Here is an 18,998-nt window from a genome sequence, read left to right as displayed (position 1 = left end):
CCTCTTTCCCCCACTTTCCCACTACCCCTCCCTTTACCACCCTCTTCCCCCCTCTCATGCGCCCCCCTCCCTTTCCCCATTTTCTCCATCCAACCCCCTCTTCCCCATTCCATTCGCCCTTTACCCCTCCCTTTCACCTCTTTACCCCTTCGTCCTCCCACCCCTTCCCCTCTTCTTCCTCCCACACCTTACCCTCCTCTCCTCTTCCCCTTCCAACTCCCTCCCCTTGCCCTCTTCCCCCGCACCCTCTCCTTCCCCTTCTTCCCCCACCCTCTCCATCCCCCTCTTCCCCCACCCTCTCCATCCCCCTCTTCCCCCTCCTCCTCCCCCCTCTTCCCCTCCTCCTCCCCCCTCTTCCCCCTCCTCCTCCCCCCTCTTCCCCCCCTCCCCTTCCCCCTCCCCCTTCCCCCTCCCCCTCCCCCCCCTCCCCCTCCCCCTCCCCCTCCCCTCCCCCCTCCCCTCCCCCCTCCCCCCTCCCCCCTCCCCCTCCCCCCTCCCCCCTCCCCCCTCCCCCCTCCCCCCTCCCCCCTCCCCCCTCCCCCCTCCCCCCTCCCCCCTCCCCCCTCCCCCTCCCCCCTCCCCCTCCCCCCTCCCCCTCCCCCCTCCCCCCTCCCCCCTCCCCCCTCCCCCTCCCCCCTCCCCCCTCCCCCCTCCCCCTCCCCCCTCCCCCTCCCCCCTCCCCCCTCCCCCTCCCCCCTCCCCCCTCCTCCCCCTCCCCCTCCCCCTCCTCCTCCCCCTCCCCCCTCCTCCTCCCCCCTCCCCCTCCCCCCCTCCTCCCTCCCCCTCCCCCTCCCCCCTCCTCCTCCCCCCTCCCCCTCCCCCCTCCTCCTCCCCCTCCCCCCTCCCCCCTCCTCCTCCCCCTCCCCCTCCCCCTCCCCCTCCCCCCTCCTCCTCCCCCTCCCCCCTCCTCCTCCCCCTCCCCCCTCCTCCTCCCCCTCCCCCCTCCCCCCCTCCTCCCCCTCCCCCCTCCCCCCTCCTCCTCCCCCTCCCCCCTCCCCCCTCCTCCTCCCCCCTCCCCCCTCCCCCCCTCCCCCCTCCCCCCTCCTCCTCCCCCCTCCCCCCTCCCCCCTCCTCCTCCCCCCTCCCCCCTCCTCCTCCCCCCCTCCCCCCCTCCTCTCCCCCCTCCCCCCCTCCTCCTCCCCCTCCCCCCCTCCTCCTCCCCCTCCCCCCCTCCTCCTCCCCCTCCCCCCTCCTCCTCCCCCTCCCCCTTCCCCCCTCCCCCTTCCCCCCTCCCCCTTCCCCCTCCCCCTCCCCCTCCTCCCTCACCCTCACGCTCCCTCCCCTCCCCCCCCCCCACACCCACGTCTCACCTGAGCAGGTGAGTCAGGTGGGGCGGAAGATTTTTCTGTCACGTGACACACAACAGCGAACCGGCGATCACAGTATCAAAACGGAGCATTCTATACTTTCGGACACCACCATGAGGAACTCCGGGCTCATGTACGACCCTAAAAAAGAGGTATGTGGAGAATGTCCTCTCCCCCACCCCAACGAACCCTCAACTTTTCTTCGTTCTCCTCCTTTCTTGATTGCTGGGAAAGTAAATGTAAAATGAGGAAATGCTTTCTTCCTTCTTGTCCTCCAACCGCTTTTTTTTCTCGCCACCTCCCCCTTCCTTCGTGTTTCTCCGTTTTTTGCTACCCTTTTCATTTTCCTTGAGTTAATTATCAACCGAATCTTCAGTCTTGACTTCATTTGGGTTTTTGAGATTTGAGAACATTAGGATTGGGTGTGGAGCAGGTTTCTCTTAAGGCTAAAGTTATTTTAGAGGCAATTGATTGTCTTTTGTCAATGTAAGTTATGGAATAGTAGTTTAATTGAACCTTGGATCCTGTGTGGTTGGCTTTTTTTTTGTTATCTTTTATCTTTGTTGCGGAGCGTAGTAAAAGTGTTTCCAAGTGATCTCTGTTTTAAACACTTCCTCATTATTCTCGGGGATTTAGCATTGAACCGTTTTACCACCAGGTGGCCAGAAATAGATGGCAGGTGGCAGTGACTCGGAAATGAGAAATCGGGTGGAACTAGTGGACCGATCATGAGAGATTGATAGTTGGAATGGGTTTGGCATTATTTACTCAACAAATGAGGAAGGATGTGGTTTCTGGAATTTTCAGAATTTCATAAGTATATGTTTACAGCACAGTTTCTTCAGTCAAATAATTCTCAACTATTTCCTCTGCGGTTTACTTAAATGGTGAAGCACCTTATGCACTTGAAGTCAGATCTTCAAAGCAGTGTGTAGTCTGTAATATTAAAATTTTTCTGGGACATATGAGGGGTGATTGATAAGTTCGTAGAAGGAGTCAATTTTAGAAAACTAGCACACTTATTTTTCAACATAGTCCCTTCCTACATTTACACACTTAGTCCAGCGATCATGGAGCATACGGATCCCTTCTTTGTAGAAGTAGTCCGCAGCGGGGTGATTGATAAGTTCGTGGCCTAAAGTAGGCGATGAGTTATTAACTTCAAACCTTCTGCATTTTCACTCAATGAGTTGAACTGCATGTGCATGTAACGAGAGCGTCTTGGACCTCCAGGTGGTCCACAGAAGTTGGTGATTGATAAGTTAGTGGCCTAAGGTAGAAGTTGTACAGCTCTCGTTACATGCACGTGCAGTTCATCTCTTTGAGTGAAAATGCAGAGTTTGAAGTTAATAACTCATCAGCTTCTACCTTAGGCCACAAATTTGTCAATCACTCCAGGCTGTGGACCACTTCCGGAGGTCCAAGACGGCGACCTCTACAAAGAAGGGATCTGTATGCTCCACGACCACTGGACTAAGTGAGGAAATATAGGAAAAATAAATGAGCTCGGTTTTCTAAAATTGACTCCTACCTTAGGCCACAAACTTATCACTCACCCCTCATACATACATAAAATGAACATAGTATTCATAAACACTAACTAGAACCTTGCACTAATCGGAGTCCTGAACTATGGTCCCTTTATAGGTGTGGAACCCAGTGTGGTCTTCTGCTACTGTAGCCCATCAACTTCAAAGTTCGATGTTTTTATGCTCTTCTGCACACCGCTATTGTAGCATGTGGTTGTTTCAGTTACTGTCACCTTCCTGTCGGCTTCAACTAGTCTGGCCATACTCCTCTGCTCTTTCTTATGGTCTTTGTCCCAAATGTGCTGCTTACTGGATGTTTTTTTTAAATAGTGCCATTCTCTGTAAACTCTAGAGACTTGTGTTTGGAAAATCCCAGAAGATCAGCTGTTTCTGGGGTATTCTGATCACCCTATTTGGCACCAATAATCATCCCATGATCAAAGTCATTTAGATCACTTCTTCACCATTCTTGGTATAAACAAAAACTGAACCACTTTCTTCTAGTAATTTTTAATGGTGGTTTGCAGACCAACAGAAGGTGCATAACACTGAGCATCATTCAAGCACACCAAATAGTTTTCTTCCTGAAAGTTTTCCACAACTATCCCTTTCACATTTCATAGTACATAGAGGATATGGTGGGTTCCATGATGTGCTGAGTTGTGTTCACAACTTTTCTGCGGTCTTGGGAAGAACAGTTTCAGTACCAAGCCATGGCTGAGAAAGGAAGTCAAAGTCATACGAGCCCAGGATAGAGCAGTGGCCAATTGACCAAGAGACAAAGAGTGGGAACAAAGGTAGCCTTTTCTGATTGGTTGTGGGTGACTAGTGGTGTTTCACAGGGGTCAGTGTTAAGACCACTTTTTACATTTTATGTTAATGATTTGAATGATGGAATTGATGACTTTGTGGCTATGTTAGCGGACAATACAAAGATCGGTGGAGGGGCAGGTAGTGCTGGGGAAGCAGGGAGGCTGAAGAAGGACCTAGATTAGGAGAATGGGCAAAAAAGGTGCAGATGGGGAATGCAGTGTCGAGAAGTGTGTGATCACGTACTTTGGTAGGAGATTAAAAACATAGACTATGTTCTAAATGGGGAGAAAATTCAAAAATCTGAGATGCAAAGGGACTTGAGAGTCATTGTACAAGATTTCCAAAAGGCTAACTGGCAGGTTAGTCAGTGGTGAAGAAGGCAAATGCAATGTTAGGATTCATTTTGAGAGGACTAGAACACAAGAGCAAGGATGTAATGCTGAAGCTTTATAAGACATGACGCCTTACCTGGAGTATTGTGAGCACTTTTGGGTACCTTAACTAAGGAAGAATGTGCTGACATTAGAGAGGATTCAAAGGAGGATGATGAAAATGATTCTAGAATGGCAGGGCTTGTCATCTGAGAAGCATTTGATGGCTCTGGCCTAGACTTACTGGGATTTAGAAGAATTGGAGGGGTGAGGGTTTCATTGAAACCTATCAAATGTTGAAAGGCCTAGCTAGAGAGAATATGGAGAGGATGTTCCTATGGTGGGGGAGTCTAGAACAGGAGGGCACAGCCTCAAATAGAGGGATGTCTATTTAGAACAAAGATGAGAAAAAATTTCTTCAGCCACAGAGTGGTGAATCTGTGGATTTTATTGCCACAGATTGCAATGGAGGCCAAATAATTGGGCATATTTAAAGTGAAGGTTGATAAATCAGGATTAATCAGGACGTCAATCACAGGGAGAAGGCAGAAGAATGGGGTCGAAAGGGATAATAAATCAGCCTTGATGAAATGGTTAGAACAGTCTCGATGGGCCAAATGGCCTAATTTTACTCTTATGTCTTGTCATCAGCTTACCATCATTGCAATCCTTCTCATCAGATCATCCACCAGGTTGCACTTCTGTACCTCAGGAATACACTTGCTATTCGAGGGGTAAACTTGAGGGGTGAGGAGAAAGGAAAGGTGCTTGGGGAGGATGAGGCAAGAGGGTTTATAAGCTGCAGGGAAACAAATGGGGTGAATTGGGAAGGGGTCTAGGATAAGAGAGTAGAAGGTCAGTGCCACAGCAGAGGTGGTTGAAGCCAGAGGGCACAGCTTCAGAATAGAGTGACGTTCATTTAGAATGGAAATGTGGAGGAATTTCTTTTGCCAGAGAGCGGTGAATCTGTGAAATTCATTGTCACAGGCGGCTGTAGAGGCCAGGCCATTGGGTGTATTTATGATGGAGATTGATAAATTCTTGAAAGGTTACGAGGAAAAGGCAGGAGATTGGTCTGAGGAGGAAATGGATCAACCATGATCAAATCGCAGAGCAGACTCAATGGGTCAAATTGTCCAATTCTGCTCCCATGTCTTATTAGTCTTGTGTCTTACAGGTAGAAATGGAGAGAGTGTTGCCTTTTTAGTAAGGGAAGACAACAGCAGTGTTTAGTTGGGATATTCTTGAGGGATCATCTAACAAGGCTACTTAGGTAGAACTTAGAAATAAGAAGATGATGGTCACCTTTGTAGGACTATAATAGATCTCCAGCAGGACAGATGTGTCGAATTCTGCTTGGGAAAGAGCAGTTAGGAACAAGGCAGGCCAAGTATTTGAAGTGGCAATCGGGGAACACTTTGGGTCCAGTGACTGCAATTCTATTAATTGTAAGATAGTTATTGAAAAGTGTAGAAGAGGTGCACAGGTTAAAGTCCTGCACTGGAGTTGGGTCAATTTTGAGAGCATTAGGCACTATCTAGCTAAGGTTGACTGGGCAGCCCTCTTTAAAGGCAAAGGAATATTTTGCAATGGAAGACTTAAAAAGGTCACATCAAGAGTCATGAGAAGTATAGCACAGAAACAGGCCCGTCAGCCCATCTAGTCTGTACCGAACCATTTAAACTGCCTACTCTCATCGACCTGTACCGTGATTGTAGCCCTCCATATTCCTACCATCAATGTACCTATCCAAACTTCACTTAAACATTGAAATTGAGCACATATGCACCACTTGTGCTGGCAGCTTATTCCACACTCTCAACCCTCTGGGTGAGGAAGTTTCCCCTCATGTTCTCCTTAAACATTTTATCTTTCACCCTTAACCTATGACCTCTGGTTAAAGTCCCACCCAACCTCAGTGGAAAAAGTCTGCTTGTCCAGAGGCCTGTTCCTGTTAGGGAGAAGGGTAGATATACCAAGTTTAGGGAACCCTCGCTGAAGAGAGATATTGAGGCTCTGGTCAGAACAAAGGAGTACAGCGGGGTACAAAGGAATCTCTTAATGAATATAAAAAAGTTTAAGAGCAGGCTTAAGAGGGAAGTCAGGAGTGCAAAAAGAAGATATGAGATGGATTTGGCAGACAGGGTTAAAAATAATTCTTAAGTGGGGTAGCTAATGTTCCATTTTTCAAGATGATACCCTGTCTCTGGCAAGGACAGGCCAGAGAGCCTGGCATCAATTATAGGAAAGTTAATGAAGGGGTTTCTGAGGGACAGGATCTACCATCACTTGGATAGTCAGCATGGTTTTGTGTGTGGGAGGTCATGACTGATGAATTTTTTGAAATCTTCCAAAGATATAGCTAAAGGGATAGATGAAAATAGTACAGTTGATCTTGTCTATGTGGATTTTAATGCGCCCTTTGACAAGTTCCCACATGGCAGTCTGATCTGGAAGATTAAGTTGCATGGGATTCAGGGGGAGCTAATGAGGTGGATTTAGAATTGGCTCAATAATGGGAAGACGGTAATAGAAAAACGGTATTAAATAGGTAAGTACCAGAAAATAAGTTACAGCAGCACCAGAATATCACAGTAATGCACAAAGTGCAGTTAGTACAAGTATTTGAGTCCTTGTGTGTGCTCACAGTTTCAGTCATTGTTCTGTGAGAGTGGTGTGATGGAGGCCACAGCTCTGGGGTAGAAGCTGTTCCTCAGTCTCTTTGTTCTGGCTTTTAGTGTCCTGAAACTTTTGCTGGACAGAAGCGGGTCAAACAGGGAATGGCCGGGGTGTGTGGTGTCTCTGGTTTTGCTGATTGCTTTCCTCCTGAGTCTGCTGTAGTAGACGGAGATCCATCCTGACCAATTCGCTGGGCTGCCTTCACCATGCGATGCAGGTCTTGTCGCTCAGCGGCTGTGCAGCTGGCATACCATACTGTGGCACTGTTGGTCAGGGTGGTTTCAATTGTGCTTCTGTAGAAGTTAAGCAACAACTTATGTGGGAGTTTGTCCTGTTTCAGCTTTCTGAGGAAGAAGACTCTTTGTTGTGTCTTTTTTACAAGCAGCGAGGTGTTGGTGGTCCACGTCAGCGAGGTGTTGGTGGTCCACGTCAGCGAGGTGCTGGTGGTCCACGTCAGCGAGGTGCTGGTGGTCCACGTCAGCGAGGTGTTGGTGGTCCATGTCAGCTGTTTTGACAACATATCTCCAAGGAACTTCAGGTGTTCCAAACATTCCACTACCTCTCCATGTATATGGAGGGGGGTGTGTACTCTGTCCTTTGATCTCCTGAAGTCAATGATCATCTCTTTTGTTTTAGAAGTGTTAAGGACCAGGTCGTTGTCCTTACACCACTCCGTCAGATGATCTACCTCGAGCCTGTACCATTGAGAGTGTTGGGTTGAAGTTTGATTCTATGACTGAGGGTGTCCCAGGGATCAATGTTGGGATCACTGTTATTTATTAGTTATGTAAATGTTTTGAATGTGGGTGTACATGGCACTGGTACTAAATTAGCGGGTCTTGCTGATAGTGATACAGGTTACAATAAATTGCAAAGAGACCTTGATCAGTTAGGAGAAGAGCCATCAGTGAGTGAATGGGAGCATTTTGAGAGTGAGAACATAGACCAAAGCACCTAGACAAAGATTTTTATTTTAGATATTCAGCATCTGTAATTTTTCTTTTTTTTGATTTTTATTTTATATTTAATTTACACTGGCCACTTTGATCTGAATGGTGTGAACTTCTAAGGTGTAGTAGCTGTATTCATCCTAGTGGACAGAAGGTATTCCATTCACAGCCCTGCCATCATCCACACTCAACAATTCAGGAATAGTGCCTCCCGACTCCACCCTCCATGAACCCATGAACACTACCTTGTTATTCCTTCTTTTGGCCTATTTTTGTAATTTATAGTAATTTTGTCTTTGTTCTGCTGCTGTAAAACAACAAATGACATCGAAGCCATAGGTACTAAAGCTGATTCTGATGTGCAGCACAATCTGGTGACCTCACAAAGTTGTTGAAAGTTGGCAATGTTAATACCATTGGATGTCAAGAGGAGATTCGGACTCGACACCTTCCGCCCCAAAGTCCAGCGCTGATGCCACTACGCCACCAGCCGGCACCATACTTATAGAGGATGCTGGAATTGAATTCCAAACTCTGACACTCCAAGCTGTAATAGTGTCATACTAATCCTGGTGCCCACTGCTAATTATGGATTGGCAAATGCAACCTTGAGAATGAATTCATAGAGTGTATTTAGAGCAGTTTTCTAGAAAATTATATTGTTGAACCAGGGAACAGAAAGTCTTGGATCTGGTTATGTGTAACAGACCATGATTCATTTGTCGTATATGAAGAGAATCTTCTGGTAAAGAGTTGTTAGAATTTCATATAAAGTGATTTTTTTCCCATAAATTTGGGTACTTAGATGTTAAGTGGACTGGAAAATAGGTAAAACAGTAGAAGTGTTGTAGCAGAATTAAGAAAATATGTTATTCTTTACAAAAATGTATTCCGTTGAGAAATAAAGATTAGTGAGAGGGATAATCCATCTGTCTCCAAGGAGTACTTAAGAAAGAAACTAGGAGGGTAAAGAGAGGCCATGGAATTTCCTTGGCAAGTAAGGTGGTAAGGAGAACACCAAGACTTTCGATATCAGGAGTGTGAGAGTAACCAGAGAAAGACTGTGGAGAAAATATGGAAAGCTTTATTGCAATAACCTCCTGGCGAAAGGGTTGCAGTTACATTGAAAGATCAGATAAATTGGTGGTGGGTCATGGAAGGCTGAAAGGAGATTTCACAGGAGTGATTAAAATACTGATTTAAGTCATAGAAGTCCAAAATTTGTCCCATGGATTGAAATACGGAATAACTACCAGGTTCAAATATTAATTGTGCTTGGTGGAATTTTGTCAGGGATCTCATGCCAACTCGCTGTTATGGAGAGGGGAGATGAAGAATTAATGAGTGGATTTCAGTGAGGGGCAGGTTGGAGAGAAGATGGAGCAGATGTCAAAGAGTCCAGGAATAGCGGTCAGAAACTGGATTATGTGAATTGGGGAGCAATGGGAAGAGTGAGCAAAAGAAATCTGTATGTGCAACAGCTGGGCTGGAGAGAATCAGAGAATAAAGTGGTTTGGGAGGATGGCATTCTGAGAGATAATAGTTGCCCAAATTTCTTAACTGTAGAAGAAAAGATTCTTCAGCCCTCTAACAGCTCCCCTTGCTGGATTCTTCAATAGCAAGCAAATCTCACTCTCCCAGTGTTCATGATCTGTATTCTTTTCCCAATGACCACAGAGCATATTTGGTCCATTGAATCTATGCCAGCTCTTGAGCTCCCACCAATCCTATTCTCCCTCATACTCCCTTGTACCCTGTCCCTTCTTTGTTGTTTATTTAGCACCCCTTCCCCTATACCAGGGGTCAGCAACCTTTACCACTGAAAGAGCCACTTGGACCCGTTTCCCACAGAAAAGAAAACACTGGGAGCCGCAAAACCCGTTTGACATTTAAAATGAAATAACACTGCATACAACGTTTTGTTTTGCCTTTATGCTATGTATAAATAAACTATAATGTGTTGCATTTATGAAATTGATGAACTCCTGCAGAGAAAACGAAATTACATTTCTGCATGCAACAAAAACATTTTGAACTCCGAAAAAAAGACGTTGGGGTTGAAGGTTACTTTTAAGTAAAATACTCAATGTCTATTTGAGTCCTTCTTGTATTTATGAAAAACGCCAAACTTAAATTTGCCGCCAGCAGCAAACCAAAAATAACGTCAGCCAGCTGTCAACCTGAAAAATAAAAGGACTATTTCACTGAACAATGAAAACATATGAATATACGTAAAATAATACGCAATTAAAATATTTATCATACTTCTTCAGGTTGACTCACACCTGACAATGCAGTCGTATTCAGTAGGGATGGATCGATGCTTAGGGGAGTGACCGGGAAGGATAATGTGTTTTTTTTCCTCTCTGAACTCACAGAAGCGTTTCCCAAACGATGTTTGCATTGCGATGATTGCAGAATGTAAATACTCCGAATTTATCATGTCGTGACATTGTTTGAACTCTCTCAAATTGGGGAAGTGAGACAATGTGCCTTTCTGTAAATCTCTGGCAAGCAACGTCAACTTGCGCTCGAATGCAAAACATCCCCAACATGTGCAGGGCTGTACGTCCTTACCCCGTTGAAGAGCTGTGTTCAGCGTGTTCAGGTGCGCTGTCATGTCTACCATGAAGTGTAGCTTTTCCAGCCACTCTGGCTGTTCCAGCTCAGGAAAGTTGAGCCCTTTGCTGCCCAGGAAAGTTTTCACTTCTTCCAGACGCGCGACAAAGCGTTTCAGCACCTCCCCTCTGGACAGCCAGCGATAAAAACACGTTGTAGCGGTTGCTACACGCAGTCAGTAAACTGCAGTCAAAGATAGCTTTATTCGAACTAAACAGCCTTGCTTTTAAGCCTCCCTCAACCCGCCCCCCATGGGCGCGGATGCTGCAAAAGACACGTACTCACAAACCCCCGTAGGCTATCTCCCTTAGCCTGAACGCTGGCTAATTGTGAGCCGGTTCGGATGTGTCAGGAAATGGGTCGCCCGCCACAACGTCTTATTTAGATTGTACAAGATCACCATAATCTTCAAATTTAGATTTACATTTCAAAAACTAACAAACTAACATAAAAAACATATTAATTAAATACTGACCATGTAGCGGTGTGCTACACGCAGCGCTAAAATTACGACACGGAGTCGGTAACTGCAGTCGAAGGAAAAAAACTTTATTCGAAATCTTCAGCCTCACTTTTAAGCCTCCCTCAACCTGCCCCCCCCCCCCCCCATGGCGCAGAGGCTCCAAAGCTCTGTGCTCGCAAACCCCCGTAGGCTATCTTATTGTGAGTCGGTTCGGATGTGCCAGGAAAAGGGTCGCCACAACCAATTATTTCCCAAAGCAACAGGAGCCGCAGCACAGACCTAAAAGAGCCACATTGTGGCTCCGGAGCCGCGGGTTGCCGACCCCCGCCCTATACTCATGGACAGCAGGGGTCACTTAATCCACCTTTGGCATGCAGAAAGGAAGTGGAACATTCAGTTGCAGAGAGTACTTCAAGGTCAGGTTGAAGCAGGTCACTTGGTCTGTGCAGCACAACTCTACTGGCTGAGAATCTTTCAGGATGTTTAATATCTTCCAAGCATCTCCTGCCCCTGGCTTTTGTTTGAAATGTATTATTAGTGAAGTGTAGATGCTGTGGGAATGCAGATGTGGATTTGAGCTGTTGCACTTTATTCTTCGCTGCTACTGTTTTACCTTTTTCTACCTCGATGCACTGTATACTGAATTGATCTGTATGACCAGTATGCAAGACAAGTTTTCTCTGTACCTCAATACACAAAGTGCCAATAATAAATGGATTCCAATTGTTGCAGTTTGATTTTGCCTCTCTCCTCCCCTAGGGGATGAGTCAGGAGATAGGAGCGGGATGGACCTGGTGCTAATGCTGGGTGGGGCCAGAGACAATGATTCATTATCAGAGTCATTGCAGCTATTTTTGGAAGCTGTGGGGGTGGATTCAGTTTCTGTGAAATTAACATAGTTGCCTTCACAACCAAATGAAATGAATAACTCTGAAGATAGGGAATAGCTGATTCCAACTAATGCTTACTCATCTGAAATTTACAACTTGTGACGTTCCTTTTTTCAAAAGCAAAATGCTGCAAATACTCAGCAAGCCAGCCCAGACTGGAATTGGTTTTGTTGTTTTCACATGTACTGAGATGCAGTGAAAAGCCTATCTGAAAAGTCTTAAAGCCATGAATAGAAGTTGTCCTTGAGCCTGGTGTTACATACATTCAGGCTTTGTATCTTTTGCCCATTGAAAGGGGGGGAGAGAGGGTTTGGGGTGCGTGGGGGTTTCTGTTTATGTTGACTGCTGAAGCAGCAGGAAATATCGAATTCATAGAGGGAAAGCTGATTCCCGTGATGTGCTAAACTGTGTCCACAACACGGCAGTTTTTGTGGTCGATGGCAGAGAAATTGGCATACCAACCCGTTATGCATCCAGATTGGATTCTTTTAATGGTGGATGAATAAAAATTAATGTGTTGACAGAGACATTCCAAATTTCTTCATTAGTCTGCTTTCTTAGCCATGTTGTCGGTATGGTTCGACTAGGATAGGCTTGATGGTGTTTCACTCCTAGGAACTCGAAGCTCTCAACTCTCTGAACCTGAACACCATCGACATAGACAGGAGCACATGCACCGCCCTCCTTCCTGAAAACAATGACCAGCTCTTTTGTTCTGCTGATTCTGGGGAAAGGTTGTTGTCATGGCACCATGTTACTGAGCTCTCTATCTCCTTCCATTATTCTGACTAATAGTTATTTAAGATACGGCTGACTACACTGGTATCATCTGCAAACTTGTAGATGGAATTAGAGCAGAATGTGGTGACACACCATTGGAGAGAGGGACAGTTTCAGTTCAGGGTGATGGACCTTTATTTGAGTTCACCATCAGCAGTTTTTTGCCCTCATCACCCAGGACATGTCCTCTTCTCATTACCATCAAGAAGGAGGTGCAGGAGCGTGAAGACACTCCACATCAAATTTCTGATGGACAATGAATCCATGAACACTACCTCCCGCACATTGCCCCTCTTCCTGCTTCATATTTAATTTATTATTATAATTTATAATTTTATATTATTATGTATTGCATTGTACTGCCTGCCGCCAAAACAAATTTTCAATGGACGTATGCCAGAATATTAAACCTGATTCTGATTCTTTTCCTCTTGTCCACTCGCTGGACTACTTAGATTCTGCTGCTACCTGCCGTGGTTACCGTGCCCATTGCAGGATCGACCCAGACACCTCAGCACGTAATCCTTCGCCTGGTTCAACCAGTTAACTAATGTCCTGGGTGACATGTGCACTTGGCAGGTCGAATGTACACCAGAACTGATCCTCTTGGCTTTCACGGCCAGTTACAACCCTTCAGTGAGCATATAGACGCCAAGGTTATCTGGCAGATCTATTTCTGTGCTGTTGGCGCAGCTTCCTTCAGCTTGCATTATACACAAGGTTTTCTGGGAGATGAGTTCAGATGCTGTAACCACTGGTGTACTGAGAAGTGTGGGGTACTCTGCTAACATGTCATCTATCACTAACCACCTGTACCTACAGTGACTTTGTCTATTCACTGTAAATGCCATGTCTCCGTGCAGTTGTTGGCTGTCCAGTACTGCTTGTTGTGGGCGCTCTAGTCGTGTCGGGCAGGGGGACTCTCCCAACTCTTGACTGGGCTTATAGTGTCGGTAAACGTTTTAGCATCTAGTTAGTATTTACTCCATCTATAAACTCACACAGCTTGCTAGACCTCTACAGACTGAGCTTTTCCTGTTCGACTTGTTCTACAGGTCCAGCATATTTTTGTTGTTTTTGACGCTGCTGTAACTGAGCTGAGGAAGTGGCTGTTGTGACATTGTTTTGCTGTGGAGTGTTCTCATCGTATTTCTCTTTGACAGTGGTGGTTGCATCAGGACACCTTGACCATGGCTTATCAATCCAAGAGACCAGAGTTCACAGAATTCAGAAAACACTTAGCCAGTATCTTCCAGAGACCGTCAATGTCTGCTGTCTAACTATTGAAACTGTAATTCTCTGAGAATGTCTTGTTTCCCTGCAGGATGGACCCAGCAGTGAGGGACTGGGTAGTTGTACACAGACACCTTTGGAAATGCTCAAACATTGGCTTTAAACCCTAAAAATCTTTTGGCATTGGGTCAAAATGAGCAAGAAAACCTCTAGAGGCCACCTGATGTGTCCTCCCTTCCTCTACCCTAAACCCTTACCAAACCTATCCAGTGTAGTTCCAACAAGTATAGATGTTAGGATTTCTATATCCACCGTGAGTGGTTTGACAGCATCACCACTGACCTGAGTGCTGAAGTACTCAGCTGCCAGAATAGACCAATCCACGGGATCCGTGATCTTCCAATTTACCCATAGTAGATGCATCTGTCCATGCTGGTATTGATAGAAGTGGAGTTGGCACAGCACTATACCCTATTTTCACAGCAACTGTATGGGCATATAGATATGCAAAGTAGGCAGCCTTATTGCTCACAGTGAAGGTGGGGGTGAGCTGTCTCCTTGAATCACTGCAATTCTTGAAGTAACCCCAGTGCTGTGTGGGGACAGTGTTCCAGGATTTTGACCCAACAACCAGTGAAGTTGCATTCATCAATGATGTGATGGATGATCATACAAGTGATGTGTACCCGTCACTCTCCCGACTTTACCCTGGTAGATGGTGGATGCTCTAGGGGGTTAGAGGGTGAGACACTCACCACAGGACTCGTGTACATGCTTACTTCAGTTCAGTTTCTAGTCAATGGAACCCAGGACATTGATAGTGGGGTGTTCAGTGACGGTAATGCTACTGAATGCCAGGGGGTGACCGCTGGATTTTTCCAATACTACTTCCCACCTGTCAGCCCAGGCCTGAGTATTGACCCGCTCCTGATGCATTTGAATGTGGACAGCTTCATTACTTATGGAGTTGTGAATAACGCTGAACATTGTGCAAACATTAACTAGCATCCTCACTTATGACCTTGCCATTGAAAGAAGGTCATTGGTAAAGCAGCAAGAGATGCTTGGCTTGAGGACACCACCCTGAGGGGTCCTTGCATATATATCCTAGGACTGAGGTGATTGACTTCCCAAACATGGTGGGCTGCTTCCAAACTTAGAAATATACCTCTTCTGACTTGCTCTCACTGCAATCTGCTGCCTATAATTTCTCCTTAAGCAACATACTTTTCAAAAGATTGTGAAATTGCTAATTCATTAAGATGGTTGAAGGACTCATCAGACATAACACATGCAGGTATGGCACGTTTAAGCAAATGAAGGTACATCGCCATAGCTGGAAGAGAGGGAGGAGGGGAAGACTCCAAAGAGTCAAAGCAACAGCGAGGATATATAACACAGGTGGTTCCCGTTTTTCGAAAGTTCACTTTACAACAACTCGCTGTTATGAAAGACCTACATTAGTACCTGTTTTCGCTAACCAGAGGATTTTCACTTTTACGAAAAAAAGACGCCCACTTTATACGTGTGTTTACCCCGAGAAAGACTACAATGACCGTGAAGCCCTGTGCGGGCGGTTGTTTGCGCACACGTTGTACGTGCCAATTTTTTTTCTCCAAATTGATTTTGGCTCGCTGTCTTCCTGAGTTTGATAAGTGAAACTACACCGTACATACAATATTTCTACTTTATATAGGGTGTATATTTATCATATCATTCCTGCTTTTACTATATGTCTGTGTTATTTTAGGTTTTATGTGTTATTTGGTTTGATTTGGTAGGTATTTTTTGGTCTGGGAACGCTCAAAAATTTTTCCCATATAAATTAAGTAATTGCTTCTTCAATTTACGACATTTCGGCTTACAAACGGTTTCATAGGAATGCTGTACCTTCAAAGAGCGGAGGAAACCTGTAGAGCAAAAATTAGTGGTGATTTGGAGACTTTTAAAGACCAATAGAATGCAACTAAAAAAACATGCTATGGGGGGGGGGGGAGATGAAATATATCAAAGAGGATACATAAAGTTTTCTTGAATATATAAAGTATAGAAAGGGGTGAGAGTAGATATTGGACCACTGGAAAATGATGCTGGAGAGGTAGGAATGGAGGATAAGGGAATGGCAGGCAAACTGAATAAGTATTGTACATCAGTCTTCACTGTGGAACTTCCAAGGGGACCACAACCTTGTCGTAGGGTTTAGAGGCTTGTGTGCCTCAATGACCTGGAGAATTATGTTGGCTGGAGTCAGGGTCTTGTGCTTTGACTTTTAGTAGGGTCATCGATGCCAAACGGGTCAAAACTGTTATACACAGGAAGTGAAGCTGGTCAGCATCATGATCAACTACCAAGGTGAAGCTTTTACCAGAGCTGTGTTCCGTCCACACTCTGTTACAGGTCAGAATGCTGGCATGAATGACCTTGCCAAGAAGTCATCACACCATACCATGAGCCTCTGGAAAATCCTCCATATTTTCTGGCCAAGAAAGATCTCCAACCATACTCCTTCAGTATCACCAAGACGACATGGCAAGGATGTAATGCTGAGGGTTTACAAGGCTCTGGTGAGGCCTCACCTGGAGTATTGTGAGCAAGTTCGGGCTCTTTTTGAAGAAAGGGTGTGCTGACATTGGAAAGAGTGCTGAGGAGGTTCACAAGAATGTTTCCAGGAATGAAAAGGTTATCATATGAGGAGCGATTGATGGCTCTGGGCATGTGGAAGTTAGAAGAATGAGGGGGAGTCTCATTGAAACATTTTGAAAATTGAAAGGCCTAGATAGAGTGGATGTGGAGAGGATATTTCCTATGGTGGGGAGTCTAGGACAAGAGGGCACATCCTTAGAATAGAAGGATGTTTATTTAGAACAAAGATGAGGCAGAATTTCTTTAGAGAGTGTGGTGAATCTGCGGAATTTGTTGCCACAGGGATCTGTGGAGCCCAAGTCCTCAGGTGTACTTAAGGTGGAGGTTGAAAGGGTTTTGATTAGTTAGGGCAGAGGTCGGCAACCTGCGGCTCCAGAGCCACGTGCGGCTCTTTGATCTCTGTGATGCGGCTCCCCGTGGTTTGTTAGCTTTTGAAAAGTAATTCGAAATTTGAAGATTATGGTGATCTTGTACAATATGAAAACTTTGCGGAGACCTCATCTCCTGGCACATCCGAACCGGCTCACAATTAGCCACCGTTCCGACTAAGGGAGATAGCCTACGGGGGTTTGTGAGTACGTGTCTTTTGGAGCATCCGCGCCCACGGGGACGGGTTGAGCGAGGCTTTAAAGCAAGGCTGTTTAGTTCGAATAAAGTTACCTTTGACTGCAGTCTTTATTTTAGCGCTGCGTGTAGCGCTACACCGCTACAACGTGTTTTTTATCGCTATTAATATACATCACCACTGCCAATGCCTGACACCTGCCAGTGCGCGCATTCTTTTAATTCTTCGATCCAAGGTAGGCTAACTATGTAGTAACCTTCAACCCGACGTCTTTTTTTCGGAGTTCAAAATGTTTTTGTTGCATGCAGAAATGTAATTTCGTTTTCTCTGCAGGAGTTCATCAATTTCAAAAATGCAACACATTATAGTTTGTTTATACATAGCATAAAGGCAAAAAAAAAACCCGTTGTATGCAGTGTTATTTCATTTTGTGGCTCCCAGTGTTTTCTTTTCTGTGGGAAATGGGTCCATATTGGCTCTTTTAGTGGTGAACGTTGCCGACCCCTGAGTTAGGGTGTGAAGGATTATGGGAAGAAGGCAGGTGAATGGTATTGAGAGGGAAATAGATCAGCCATGATGAAATGGCAGAGCAGACTCAAATTGGCCAAATGGCCTAATTTTGCTCCTATGTCTTATGGTCTTATATGATGTATATGCACTTTAATAAGAAATTTACTTTGAACTTTAAGACATCTCTTTGATCTGCCCTTGTTCTGGGAATGATTCCAACCAATGGAGTGTTTTCCCTGTGATTCCCATTGACTCCAGTTTATGGATGCACTCTTGATCAAGTGCAACCTTGATGTCAAAGGCAGTTACTCTCACTTCAGGTCTGGAGCTCAGCTCCTTTATCCATATTTCATTGAGGCTTCATTGAAGTCAGGAGCTGAGTGATTCTGGCAGAAACCAAAACTGAGCTTTAGTCAACTGTTGGCGAACAAATTCCATTTGATGGTACTGTCAATAATGCCTTCCATTACTTTACTGTTGATCGAGAGTGGTCTAATGGGGCAGCAGTCATTGGTGGGGAAATTATTATAGGGAATCCTAAGGGACAGGATTTGTGTACATTTGGAATGGCAGGGACTGATCTAAGACAACACACTGTTTATTACTGACAGATCTATTAGTGTCTTTCGAAGAGGTAACCAAGAGCATAGATGAGGGCAGTGTTGTAGATGAGACCTTTGACAGAGTTCCTCATGGTACACTAGTCTGTTCTTTTGGATTGCTTGGAATTTAGGGAGAGATTCTAAGTGGATAAACAATTGGCCTGATGGTAGAAAACAGAGGATGATGGTGAATGTCACAAACAAGAGATTTTGGAAATGCTGGAAATCTTAAGCAACACACAAAATACCAGGCAGTAGCTATGGAGGGGAATAAACAACATTTCAGGCTGAGACCCTTCATTAGGACTGCACAAGAAGGGGCAGAAGGCTTAATAAGGAGTACAAATTGGCAGGTGATAGGTGAAACCAATTGAGGGGAAGCTGCATTGGTGGAGGAGGGGAGGATGAAATAAGGCACGGAGGTAATAGGTGGAAGAGGTGAAGGGCTGAAAAAGCAGCAATCTGATAGGAGAGGAGAGTGGACAATGGAACAATGGGAACAAGGAGGGGCACCAGAGGGAGGTGATAGGCACATGAGAAGGGATAAGAGGGGAGCCGGAATGGAAAAAGGAGAGAAGTGGGAGGGGCCAGAAATTACTGCAAGTTAGAGAAATCGATGTGGCTTGTGGGGTGGTAGGATTATTCAAGGTCGGAGGTGAATGTCAGAAAGGACGGGGTGGGACTGAAGGATGATGACATCTTAGGAAAGTGAAGGAGGCGAACAAGATTCCTATCTAGTCCAGTCCTATTTGCTTATGTTTAGTCCATATTCCCTAAACATTTCTTAGCTGTGTAACTGTCCAAATGTCTTTTATATATTGATAACGTACTTGTCTCAGTCACTTCTTCTGGCAGCTCATTTGAGCTACTGACCACCTGGGTGAAAATGTTGCCCCTCAGGTTCCTATTAAATCTCTCCCCTCTCACCTTAAATCTATGCCCTCTATTTCATTATTCCCCAACCCTGCACATTCACCTTATTTATTGCCTCTCATAATTTTATATACCTAAAGTCACCCTATGCTCCAATGAAAAGGTTATAAC

At 45.5% G+C, this 18,998-nt stretch overlaps 1 protein-coding gene across 1 annotated transcript in view; it reads left to right on the top strand.

The window, feature by feature from the left end:
* Positions 1-1,320: 1,320 nt before the first annotated feature.
* The window catches only part of LOC132385214 (suppressor of tumorigenicity 14 protein-like), a 131,460-nt gene continuing 113,782 nt past the window's right edge, over positions 1,321-18,998 (top strand). The window contains exon 1 of the mRNA XM_059957136.1: positions 1,321-1,459. Within this exon, the coding sequence (XP_059813119.1) occupies positions 1,421-1,459 (39 nt within the window). The 5' untranslated portion in view covers positions 1,321-1,420. The remainder of the gene's footprint in view (positions 1,460-18,998) is intronic.

The sequence above is a fragment of the Hypanus sabinus genome, chromosome X2, assembly GCF_030144855.1.
Source record: "Hypanus sabinus isolate sHypSab1 chromosome X2, sHypSab1.hap1, whole genome shotgun sequence".
NCBI lineage: Eukaryota > Metazoa > Chordata > Chondrichthyes > Myliobatiformes > Dasyatidae > Hypanus > Hypanus sabinus.
Note: the sequence above shows the minus strand (reverse complement) of the source record. Positions and strands in the feature narration are given on the sequence as shown.